The sequence below is a fragment of the Equus asinus genome, chromosome 8 (assembly GCF_041296235.1).
Source record: "Equus asinus isolate D_3611 breed Donkey chromosome 8, EquAss-T2T_v2, whole genome shotgun sequence".
Lineage (NCBI taxonomy): Eukaryota > Metazoa > Chordata > Mammalia > Perissodactyla > Equidae > Equus > Equus asinus.
The window spans coordinates 30,617,112-30,629,259 of record NC_091797.1 but is presented as its reverse complement, the minus strand read 5'-3'; the positions used below and the strand labels follow the sequence as shown (position 1 = coordinate 30,629,259).

General features: G+C 55.3%; 3 protein-coding genes across 5 annotated transcripts; all 3 read right to left on the bottom strand.

Moving 5' to 3' along the window:
- Positions 1-64: 64 nt before the first annotated feature.
- ZBTB22 (zinc finger and BTB domain containing 22) lies at positions 65-3,453 on the bottom strand. Its single transcript, XM_044776388.2, has 2 exons — positions 3,350-3,453; positions 65-2,650 (listed from the first exon to the last, which is right to left on the bottom strand). Exon 2 carries the CDS (start codon positions 2,580-2,582, stop codon positions 675-677), a length of 1,908 nt encoding a protein of 635 aa, XP_044632323.2. The 5' UTR covers positions 2,583-2,650; positions 3,350-3,453; the 3' UTR covers positions 65-674.
- A 627-nt stretch (positions 3,454-4,080) lies between these two features.
- On the bottom strand, positions 4,081-8,666 carry DAXX (death domain associated protein). 3 transcript variants are annotated; one of them, XM_070515109.1, is made up of 8 exons: positions 8,647-8,666; positions 7,240-7,498; positions 6,261-7,092; positions 5,924-6,138; positions 5,533-5,767; positions 4,889-5,363; positions 4,512-4,734; positions 4,081-4,325 (listed from the first exon to the last, which is right to left on the bottom strand). In XM_070515109.1, the coding sequence occupies exons 2-8, from the start codon at positions 7,444-7,446 to the stop codon at positions 4,266-4,268; spliced, it is 2,247 nt and encodes a 748-aa protein (XP_070371210.1). In that variant the 5' UTR covers positions 7,447-7,498; positions 8,647-8,666; the 3' UTR covers positions 4,081-4,265. The 3 variants fall into 3 exon arrangements, with proteins under 3 accessions (XP_070371210.1, XP_014701806.2, XP_044632324.1); XM_014846320.3 differs by lacking the exon at positions 8,647-8,666 and adding an exon at positions 8,394-8,532; XM_044776389.2 differs by lacking the exon at positions 8,647-8,666 and adding an exon at positions 8,394-8,531 and having other exon boundaries at positions 7,240-7,495.
- A 2,857-nt stretch (positions 8,667-11,523) lies between these two features.
- On the bottom strand, positions 11,524-11,795 carry SMIM40 (small integral membrane protein 40). The gene has a single exon (XM_070516727.1). The coding sequence runs from the start codon at positions 11,793-11,795 to the stop codon at positions 11,553-11,555; it is 243 nt and encodes an 80-aa protein (XP_070372828.1). The 3' UTR covers positions 11,524-11,552.
- Between the last annotated feature and the right edge of the window lie 353 nt (positions 11,796-12,148).

The window sequence follows — 12,148 nt, the reverse complement described above, 5'->3', positions numbered from 1 at the left end:
GAACCACTACCCCGCCTTCCCCCACCCGTGCTAGGTCCTCAGCAAACACATACGGGTTGTCGGGAAGCCAAGTGAAATGACCAATAAATATTTTAATGACCGTTTAAAAAAAATAAGATTTAAAATAAAAACCTTGTACTACAATTTACTCCCTCCTTGTCTCCACTCCCTCCCCAGTGAGAATCTAGTTGGGAGATCCCAAGGTGGAGGGGACGGATTAGGGTAGAAACAAGGGGCACATCCTTTGGGGACTGGGGTGGGCTCTAGGACAAGGGTGGGGCTCAAAGGCCTGGTCCCCACAACGATACAAACACAGACTTTAGGTACAGACTATAACCACCTGACTCTTGACCCTGTGACTCCAGGATGCTCAGCAGGCCCCCTCTCCCACCACCCACCCACCCACCATATGCGCCCTACTCTGGAGCTGGGGCTTCAGTGTACCCTTCTGAGGGAAAGAGAGGGCTTAGTTCCGGGGATACTTTGGGGAGGAGGGGCTGAGGAGTGGAATGGGTGGCGGATGGTGCAACGTGGTTCCCCCTTGCAGAATATATACAAGTCCATAGAGATAAGGAAGACAGCGTGGTGAGAGATCACCTGGGGGCCACAGCGCCCCCTGGCTCATGATCCCTATTCCCTCTTCCCCGAAAGCTACCCGCAAGCAGCCTGCTGGGTCAGTTTGCTCCTCCGCCCCCACTGAAGCCCATCTCTACCTTGTGGACGCTGGGTGGGGACCAGACCCGTCGGTTGGACGGGGGCGTGGCCCCACTTGCCTCGTCGCCGCTGCCCCCGCCCACCCCGGGGGACTCTCTTTTGGGCGGCAAGGCTGGTCCCGAGGGCCCCCCGGGTCCAGGTCCGGCCCCGCCCCCACCCAGGCGGTGCCTGCGCTCACAGTGTCCCCGGTGGCGCATGAAGCTATCTCGCCACATGAACTTCTTGGCGCAGACGCCGCACTCGTAGGGCTTGAGGCCGGTGTGTGTCTTCATGTGCTCGGTCAGATGGTGCTTCATCTTGAACTTCTTGTTGCACACGGGGCAGTCAAAGGGCCGCAGGTTGAGGTGCATGTTCACATGCCGATCGCGCATGCTCTTGTGGGAGAAGGCCTTCCCGCAGTGGCACAGAAAGATCTTATTCCCATCCCCGCTGCCCGTCCCTCCAGTGGTCCCACCAGCGCCACTTGGCACGCCCAGGCCTCCTGCCGACGTACCCCCCAGGGTCACTGCCCCGTGTTCAGCTTGGTTCCCTGGTGGCTGGCCTGGAGCCTGTGAGGAGGAGGAGGATGAAGACGATGGGAAGACTAGGATCTGGTTGCCCTGCATGTCGAGGGGAAGCAGGGGCCTCGGAGGGTGGGAAGGGGCATAGGAGGAAGGGGTTGGCCCCCCTGAATCATCAAGCCCTGCCCCAGGACCCCCACCCTCATAGGGGCCAAAGTTATTGGAGGACTCACAGAAATTGACCTGCTCCTCTCCCTTTTCCGGAGGCTCAGTCAGGGTCCGGACATCACTTATGCTAAGGGTAGCCTCAGGTCCTCCCCTTGCTGGAACCCCAGAGCCACCCCCCATCTCTTCATCTTCATCATCCTCACAGGTCAACACCAAGTCTTCCTCCTCCTCATCCTCTTCCAGTTCTGGGTCTTGGGGAACCAGGGGCGCTGGTGCTGGGCAGTTTCCCCCTCGCTTCACATATACCCAGTGTTTCTGTGGCATGATGCTGGGGGGTGCGTACGTGGGCCGCCGGAGCCCAGCCCCAGGGACCACTGCACCCCTCCCATCCCCACCGTCATCACAAAGCTCATCTGCCTCCAGTAGCAGCTTCCCAGAAGTAGCAGCCCCGCTGCCAACCGCAGGGGCTGGGAATACAGGGCCACCTCCTCGACGCTCCCCGCTGCCCACTGCAGAAGCTGCAAATGCCTCTTGGGAGGAAGATGAGAAATCAGTAGACTCCCGGGGACTGAAATAGTTGCTGCTGCTGGGGGACTGATTCTCACTGGCCCGACTGGAGGCATGGGAGCGCATGGAGCCCATGGTGGCAGGGGCCATGGTGCCCCCACTCCCTGACGGGACCCCAGCACCAGGGACAGTGACTGAGGTGGCTGCCGCAGTGGTGATGGTGGCGGTGGCGGCCGAGGCCCGGCCTTCGCGGAGGAGTTCAGTGCACTTATCCACGATGTGCCACATTTGGAGCACAGATCCCACTGTGAGGAAGTTGACAATGTCAGCAGCAGCCATGCTGAGGCGGCCAGTGTAAGCCGAAGCCAAGACAGTCTCAAAAGCGCCTGGGTCCATGACACTGGGCAGCGAGATGGAGGTCATGCCCTTGAGTAGGACCTGGTCGTGGAAGTAAGGGGAGGAGGCAGCCAGGACAGCACGATGAGCCCTGAACTCTCGTCCCTGCACCCGGATGGACACATCACAGAGCTGGCCCTGCAGCCGCTGCTGATTGAGGGACTCGAGGAGGGCACTGGTCACCTCGGGGAAGGATACGTGTACCACTGCCGCTGCAGGCAGGGGCAGTGGGGGCGGGGCCAGCGATAGAGGCAGGGGGAGCGCTGTGCCGCTGGGAGACAGAGGAGATGGCTCCATGGTGTGGAGGGAGGGGGTACCCCCCCAGCCACAGGAACAAGGAAGAAGGAGGGCGGCCGGGGGGGTCTCTGGGAAGAAAAAAAGAGAAGAATGATAATATCTCGCAATGACATAGCTCTTTACAGTTTAAAAACACGTCACACCCGCTATCTGAGTAACTCTCCACAACACTGTGAGGTAGGTATTCCTCTTAACCCCATTTGACAGATGAGGAAACTGAGGCTCAAAAAGATTAAGAGATTATCCGAGGTCACACAGCCAGTAAGTGGTAACGCCCATAAACTCAGGCGTACTGACTCCAAATCCAGTGCTCTTTCCTTGGAGGTTAGAAACATAAGGTGCTCTTGTGGAGTGGGATACCTCCCCTTGGAATTTCCCACTTCCCTGAGCCCGACTTTCCAAAATTTACCTTTTTAGTGTTTTCCACCCTTTTTTTAGGAGGAGGACAGGTCTGCTCCTATACTGAAACCCATCCCTCTCTTCATTTCCCCTTAGGCCATACACCCCCCCCACCCCCTCCCCCGGCTCTTTCGCCGGCCACGCCCCTTTGCCCCCTTCTTATCCCTGGCCCCGCCCCTTTCAAGACCCGCCCCGTGATCCCTTCGGCCCCGCCCCTTTCAAGACCCGCCTCCGCGGCCCCTTCGGCTCCGCCCCTTGCCTACCCCCGCCCACACCGGACCCCGCCCCCCTCTGCTCCGCCCCAAGCGCTACTTTGACCTCCTCTCCCACCCGGAAGGCGACCCCCAACCCCGCGCGTCCCCGCTTACCGGGCCGCGCGCCCCCGGGCCCCCCCGCCCCTCACTTGGCGGCCAGAGCCGCAGCCTGGGCCCCTCCCGCCGCCATCTTGCGCCGACTCCCTCCGCCCTCCGCCTCCGCTCCGCCTCCCGCCCCTCCGGCTTTAAAGGCACAGGCGAGCACCCCGCCCGTGCCGCTGGGCAATACTTGGCCGACTCGGCCGCTTCTCCTTTAAAGAACTGTCGCCTCATTCCCCCTTAAAGGTACCAGGTCCTTTCCGCCGCTAAGGACTCAGGATTTGGTTCGGCCGAAGCACTCATTCCCCTTTAATTCTGTAAGCCTGCCTCTTCCCATCGGCGACGGGTCAGGGCCATCGCTGCCTAGGCTCCGCCCCTGAGCTGTGGCCATTAGAGGGTTTGCGGGAGCTAATCGCCCTGGTCTCCCAGCTTGACAGTCCCCCTGAAATCCCGCCCCCTTCCTCCGGGCCCGGATTGGCCAAATAACCTTGAATCTGCCCCTGATTGGCTTTTTTACTCCTACCGCTCCAAGTGAGAAAGTAAGGCGCGTTCAAGAGGCTGAAGCACATTTTTTAATGCCTGGGAGAGGACAAGGGGAAATCCCGAGAGCGAGGCTACTCCCAGAGAGGCGTGCTAAGGCCAGGCTAGAAGGACAGGTCCAGGGCTACCCGGGGGCGGGCTAACCCCGAGCCAGAGAGCAGGTGGTGCCAATCGGTGAGAGCAGAAGAATAAGGAAAAGACAGAGATACAATAAGAAAAGAACTTTATTGTTTATTAATGTTTCTGTGTAAAACTTAAGCTTTTTTTTTTTTTAAAAGAAACCACCAAAAGGGGATTAGCTCAGTTCATCCTTTCCTCAGTCATCTGCTTCCCACCATCCTCCAAATACTCTCCCCAAAACGTTTTGGAGGCAGGGAGCAGGGGGAGGCAGCTAATCAGAGTCTGAGAGCACGATGATCTCCTCTGGATCGCACTGTGTGGCCACACTCATCTGCAGGGGAGTGAGAGACAAAGAGTCAGAGAGGTCTGGAATAGAGGGAGAGAAGGATTTATCAGAGATTAAAAAGTGGGGTGGGAAAAAAGAAAGAGAGAGAGGGTGTGGCGGGTCAAATATTCAGACAGAGCGCCTGCAACTGTGAAAGAGAATGAAGTCAGGAAAACAGCTTCCCCTCCTTACCTTGTAAGTACCAGGCTGGGAGGGTTGTGATTGTGGGGTTTGGGACAACCGGGCTGGAGATGGGCTACAGAGGGAGCTGGTCACCAGGCCATGGCTAGGAGAGTCCACCCTCGTGGAGGAATCAGCAACTGGGGCCATGGAAGCCAAGGGGGAAGGTGGGCTGGGCAGGGCACAGATCTTCTTGTCATTCTTCTCGTGCACTGCCCTTTGCCTTTCCACATAGCTAGGGACAGAAACATAAAAGTGTGGGGCTACAGGAGGGGCCTGAGGCCGGAGGGGGAGTGTCCAGTCTCTGCCCACAGGCTCAGTTCCACAACAGGCTCAGAAAACCCCCACAGTCCCTCCTTGGCTTCCCTCTTCCTCCTCTTTGTCGTTACCTGTTTTCTAATGGCCCTGCTCCTGTTTGCTTCTCCTTCCGAGATTTCTTGCAGGGAGGACTGGAATCTCCCCGGGTGTGAGGAGAGACACCTCCATTGAAGGAAGTAGAGGTGACCATGGCTGCTCCATTCTCCAAAACAGTGGTGAGCGGGTCCTTTGATTGCTTCCTGGAAGAGGAAACGTCCCTCTCCTCGGGGGAAGGGTTGGTATCCAGGGGCAAGGCTTCAATCTCTAGCTCAAAGAGCTGAGACACAGGGCTCTCCTCGTCCAGGGGCAACTCCTCCAGGCGTTCTCCATTGCTTTCAGCATCTATGCTGGAGGGGGCCAGGGGTTCTTCTGACAGTGACGATGGTGACCCTCTGAGTTCTTTGTTTTGCTCTTCCCCTGAAGACCTGTTGATGCCTTTGCTAGGTTCCAGGTTCTTTTCAGTGGAGATCTGTGGTGGGGACATGGGGCTCTTGTCTCCATCCTTACCTGGAAAAGAAGAAAAGAGGGGAGAGGGAGGATGAGAACTAGGAGAAAGAATACTACTGAGAGGACACTAGGACTAAGAGGACGACGGGCGGGGTCTCAAACAGGTGGCTCACGCCCACCCACAGAGTTGAGGGAAGTGACATATGAGGAGCCTGTTGTCTTGACATACCTTCTTCCTCCTCCTCCTCTTCATCGTCCTGACCTTCCTGCATCTGTTCCAGATCCTCCTCTTCTTCGGAATCTGTGGCCTCCTCGTCGTCGTCCTCCTCCTCGTCGTCGTCCTCCTCCTCGTCTTCCTCCTCCTCCTCTTCTTCCTCTTCCTCATCACTTTCCTCATCTTCTTCATCATCTGTCTCAACCTTGGAGGTGGTAGGGCACTCCTGGGATGCCATTCCACTAGGGCCCTGGGAGACAAAGGAGTTTCTCTAAGGACTCCCTTGCCCCAGAGGGTCTGGTTCTTGCGTTCCTTCTGCACACTCCCCCGTCAGTCACCCTGGACTCCCTGCTGGCCAGTGCAGGGGAAGGACAAGGTTTCTCTGAAGGGTGTATCCCTTCCATACCTCACCAGAATCCAAGGAGGCTTTGGGGGAGTCTGCAGGGTGAGAAGAGGTGGCCTGGGGGAGCCGGGCTCTTCTCTTCTGTCTCTCACCCTCCTCACTCTTGTCTTGCATCACTGCATATTTGGAGATGACCTCGTCCAGCCGGCTCATAGCCAAGCTCCGGTTTTCCCGTAGGCGCCGGGCTAGAGTGGGATCTGACAGTGCAGGGTCAGTGCCTACGTGGGAAGATATACAGTCAGAGTACTCAGCCAAAATCGTAGAAGGAACTAGAGAGAGGCCCCCTCCAGCACATACCTGCCATATAAGGGCTACTGACGGGTATCTCACTAATCCCTACCTGGCCTATAGTCATCGGTGAGGTGACAGCCAAAGTTGTAGATGAGATCGAGGTGGCGTCGCTCCTGTAACCTGATGCCCACATCTCGGAAGGCATCCTGAGCCATGAGCTGGAGCTGCTGTCGGGGGAGGCCAAGGCTGTGCCGAGCAGCTGCCTTCTCCACGGCCCGCAGCACATCTCCATAGTCAGGGAAGGTATCAGGCCCTGGCTTGTTGATGAGCCGCTCGATGCGCCTGTTAACCTCTGGGTAGCGGGTGCCCCGGTAGGGGATGCGCTGCTCTATGACCCGGCCCGTCAGTGAAGAGCAGTCTTTCAACTCACACAGCCGCCCAAAGAGGCGGATCAGCTTCCGCTTCAACCTCGCCTCCTGCAGGTACGTGGAGTCGGGGTCGTCCAATTCTGAGAGATCCAGCTCCTTTTCCTGCAGCCGCCGGATTTCTGCCACATAGAGCGCTAGCAGCTGCTCCAAACGCTGGATCTGCCGCCGGGAACCACGGGTCCTTGGGGCCTCAGTGGCAGCCGTCTCAGCATTTGTGGAGTCCAAGGAGGGGTCTGTGGGAGGGCTATTCCCAGAGGGCTCACTAGAGGTGGTGGCAGCCGGGGCCAGGTTCAGCTTCTTCTTGGCTGAGTGGGCCTTGAGAACAGTGCAGAGCTCATTAATGTAGACATAGAGCTTAGCTGGCCGGCTCCGGGCCCGGGACAGCACCCGAGAGAGGATGTTGCAGAACTCCGCTGAGGCCAGAAACAGAGAGTGGGCCCGCTGCTGCCGGTTATAGAGGAATGGGACCACCTCAGGGTGGTCTGCCGTCTGCGTCTTACACAGTTCAAGGAACTAGAGGGTTCAGGGGAAGAAGGGAGGGGGAAAGAGACAAGGGAGGGGGTTGAGAGAAAGAAGGTTAGTGGGGAAGAACGGACAGGAGAGCCAGTCAGCCATCCCCCTCCCTGGGGTACAAGAAGAATCTTCTCCCCTAAAGCTCACCTCTTCAAACAGCTTCTCATTCTCCAACTTGTAGCATTTCTTGCCGCCCGAACTACTGCTTCCTCTGGCCCCACGGGGCTGAGAGGAGCCAGGGGCTTCTGCCTGGGGTGAGGCCGGATTGGGGGGTGGGTGGGAGGGCCCTGGCTGAGCAGCTGCTTCATCTTCGTCATCATCATCCAGCACGATGATGCTGTTAGCGGTGGCCATGGGGGATCAAATCCCCAGGAGGGAGGAAGTGTTGGGGATTTCGGAATTCCTGCTGGAAGGGGATGGGGCCTCAGAAAGAGCCCCGCCAGCATAGCCCCATCCCTTCATCTCACACATTTTCCAGTCTTCTTGGGTTTCAGTAACACCCAGCCCTGCCCAACAGTGTCCTCACTGCCTATCTTCAGGAAGCATTAGTACCATGTACTTTTCAGCCCTTTACTATGGGAGCCCCAAACCGCCTGAAAACCTTGAGTTCTCACTCCCAGCTCCACCCCTCAAGTCGATATCCGGTCTTTCTGTTGTGTTTTCCCATTATTTCTCATAGTTGGCAAGTTGATTCCTGCCAACCCCTGGACCACCTCCCACACTGCACTCCAGATTTCCCTGACATCCCCTAGCACAGATACCACACCCCCGTCGGCACCACTCACGTGTTTTCCCCCTTTCGCTCTCAGACACGTCAAATTCATACCCTCACCCCATCCTGAAGGATCACCCCAACTCCTAGACTGTCTCTCAGGAGAAGGAGGTTCCCTCCCAAAAACCACTCCCCTTTCTCTTACCTGGATTATCTCCATATTCTACCCTTTGATGGGTCTCCTCAAACCGGGGCGTTAGGTTGGAAATATTTCACCCCAAGTCCCCTCCCTTTCACCCCACCCAAATTTTCCCCATTCTCTCTCTGTGACCTGTAACCGATCGTAAGCACCGCGCTGGGCTCTCCCGATTCCTCTTGGATCCCAACCCTGAGTCCGGCCCCTTCCCCTGGGTGAGCTTCCCGCCAAGTCCCCCTCCCCCAGTTCAGCCCCTCGCCGCCCCACTCCCCTTCAGGGACAGGAAGGAAGGTACCACAGCTTGCCCCTCAGACTCAGCGCCCGGGACTCCCCAGTACCTCTCCCTCGACATTCCCGCCCCTGCCTTCGCTCCCCGCACCGTCCGGCCCCCACCTCAGTAACGGTCTCTCGAGGCGACCCTCGCCGCTGATCTCACAACCTCGCATGGTTCCCTCCGCCTTCCTCCTCCCACCGCAGGCCCTACTCTGGACCGGAAGTCGCAGAGTTTCCGCCTACAGGTACTGAGCGCGGCCATGTTGTCGTACGGAACACGGTTTCTCCGGCCCCCGTGGCCGGAAGTGACAGTAGGCCCGCCCCCGGGCACCTCCCGTGCCGCCCACCCAGTCTGCAGCTCCCTTCCCCTGACCTGTAGGGGGCGGTTGGTCCTCGCAGGGAGCCCCCTGTACCTGGGGGGCGCCATCTTGCTGTACGGCGTTGGCTAAGCTGGCACTCGGGCGCTCCGCCAGTGGAGCTCTTTTCTCCCGGTGCTTCTGCGACTCCGCCAATCAGGAACTTCCCGCATCCGGCCCGGCCGCCGGCGAGTCGCGTGCGGGTGGACTGAGCCCCGTTTGCAAGCAGGGGAGGGGAACGGAACAGGACAGCTAAGGATTGGGCCCTCCAAGGCTGCGCAGGGGTACACGGAAGGGCAGGAGTTTCTTAAGAGGGAAATATAACCTTTTCCTTCCGCTAGGCTATTAACAAGCCTTCCGGCGCTGCTTTCCTACCTGCCAGGTGCCCGTTTCCACGGCTTAACCGACCGTGCCAGGCCCTTGCGTGCTACGGGCTGCGAGCTCCCGTGCAGCTGTCCAGCAGCGACTTCGACGTCCAGATTCCTACATCTCCCAATCGTGAAATCACAACACATGCATACAAATGAGCACAACGCGCTGTACAAGTGTGGTGGTATTATTATTGCTATTGTTGTTGGCGCCTTTTCAAGCTCCTCCACAGAACTAATGACCAACCAAGCCAGTGGGACGTAGGTGGTTCTCTGTCCTTTTCTCGAGGGTGGTCCCCGAGGCGCAGGCGGTGATGACCAGGGGGCTGTACTTTGTCCAGGAGCTCCAGGACCTGAGCCCAGGCGATATGGGGCGAGGGGTTTGAGGAGGATCTGTGCGAATTGCCGCTGTGAGACGAAATGAGGCTCGTAACATACCTCGGGGCCCGTCTCCTCCTCTTCCTCGAGGAGAGCTGAGGGAAGAACGAAGAGAGAAGAAACCCACTTTGACGCCTGCCTCGCCGGCACCCCCACCTCGCCCAGCTTTAGGAAGGCTGGAGGGACTCCTAGAGGCAAGGCTGGGTCCAAAGGTGAGCTTATGGGGAAACAGGAAAGGTTAACACGGTTCCAGTTGCTGAGATTCCCACCTCCTGCATCCTGGCACATTCCATAAGTGGTGGGCATCTTGCCACTTTCTAGGATCCCAGAGGCTCTTACATCCCTAAGCCCTCAGAGTCCCAGAACCTCAAACCCTCCCTTCTATTAAAGAACCCCACACCAGTCGTCTAAGCCTACAGTCTTTAAATTGGGAAACTTGAAAACTCTCTAAAGGGTATTCAGGCTTGGAAGATATAAGGGGTTTAATTTCCAGATCCTCAAATTTCCCAGAATTGGTCTTCCTCAGTAAACTCCAGCAGTAGAAGTTCTTCTTCCCTTTTCCCTTTTACAATAGACTTTCTCCCCCTTAAAAAAAAAAAAAAGTATAGTTCTCAACCATGAAATCTCCTGGGGATAAATTTACCTTGTCTTAAATAAAGAGAGATGTAGTCTATTTCTTTCATCAAGGCACCATAAACACCACTTCAATTATCTCATTAAAAATGTACTTTTTGGGGGGCTGGCCCCGTGGCCAAGTGGTTGAGTTCGTACGCTCTGCTGCAGGCGGCCCAGTGTTCGTCGGTTCCAATCCTGGGTGCGGACATGGCACTGCTCATCGAGCCACGCTGAGGCAGCATCCCACATGCCACAACTAGAAGGACCCACAACTAAGAACATACAACTAAGTACCGGGGGGCTTTGGGGAGAAAAAGGAAAAAAATAAAATCTAAAAAAAATGTACTTTTTATTTTTAACAGTTATAGAAATGTGTACAATCTTTATGCTATTTGATCAGTTCTGTTCTCATAATAATTGTAATGATAACCTAGAAGAAATTTTTTTTTAAAACTAGAGTCTTATGGTTGCAAGAAGGAAACATTTTTTTCATTTCAATTAGTATATATATATATATATATATATATATATATATATATAGGAAAGTGTGATAGATTGGTCAATAAAAGACTTTCAAGATAAAAGCGTAAAATTGTCTGTGGGGAAGTAGAGTGGTAATAGGAGTTCAAGGAGAAAAGTGAATGATGAAAAAAGAAAAAGAATGATTCCCAGTTGTTGAGTTTATTTCTGTATTTTTAAATGGGTGCGGGCCGGCCCCATGGCCGAGTGGTTAAGTTTGCCTACTCCCCTTTGGCGGCGCGGGGTTCGCTGGTTCGGATCCTGGGCACGGACCTACACACTGCTCATCAAGCCATGCTGTGGTGGCGTCCCACACAGAAGAACAAGAATGACTTACAATTAGGATACACAACTGTGCATTTGGGGAGTAAAAAAAAAGGAAGATTGGTAACAGATGTTAGTTCAGCACCAATCTTCTTCACCAAACAAGCATACCTTAAAAAAAATAACTAAAAAATAAATAAATAAATGAGTGGTGGTGGGTATCAAGTCACTCTGATATTTCAGTTCTCCTGGACATTCAAAAGGGGGGTTCAATTGTTTTATTTTAAATTACAGATGTTTTCAATATGTCAGAAATTACATCCTTGGAACAACTTTAATTTATGATGAAAACAATTTTTTTAAAGATTTTATTTTTCCTTTTTCTCCCCAAAGCCCCCGGTACTTGGTTGTGTATTTTCAGTTGTGGGTCCTTCTAGTTGCGGCATGTGAAATGCCGCCCCAGCATGGCTCAATGAGCGGTGCCACGTTGGAGCCCAGGATTTGAACCAGTGAACCCCTGGGCCGCCAAAGCAGAGTGTGCAAACTCAACCACTCGGACATCGGCCCAGCCCCGATGATGAAAAATTTTTGACACTTACTTAAAAATACACAAGCACTACAAACTTTTTCAAAATTATTTCCCAGGGTATAGGTGCAGAAATTTTAAGACAGCTGACCTAAGCTCTCCAAGTGTCCCCTCCGCAGCTCCCAACAGTCCCATGTCCTCCCATCTCCCTCTCACCTCTGGCAGGGAAAGAGGATGTTTATAGGAAAGGTGGTCACAATTCCAGCTCCTCCTCCTTCTGAGGTGTTCCCAGGAGCCAGTCCCCAAACTTTGCCCATTGTAGCGGCCACAGCAGCTTGTAAACAGCCTCTAGCATCAGTAGTGTCAGGCTGAGGGCCAGAAAGATAAAGAAACCCTTGTCCAAGGCCCGACGCAGGGGACCCCTGGGAGGAGAGGGACCCTGAGCAAATGCCAGGAACACATCCTCCTCGTCCACATTGCCCTCCTCCTCTGCCATCCTAACCCACAGTCTGACAGCTGGCTGGATCGGGGAGTCTGGGATAGAAGCCCTTGCTCAGCAATGCCAGGATTAAGGGTCGTGGTGGCAGCAAGTCCTGCGCCTGCTCTGCTTGACCCTAATTCCCCCACGCAAGAGAGAAAAAGGAGAGTAGAGTCTCCGAGCTTTTGGAACAATCCAGTGCAATGTGAATGGTCTGGACTAAATGATTCCCAGTCTGTCCAGCTTTACCATCCTATAAGTCTGTGTTTTGGAAACTGAAGGCCCAACACAGAGACATGCAAACTGGAACTGCCCAAGTCATTCTGGGTCTCTAGGCTCAAGCTTCGAGGTCTGGGGCCCCTACAGATAGA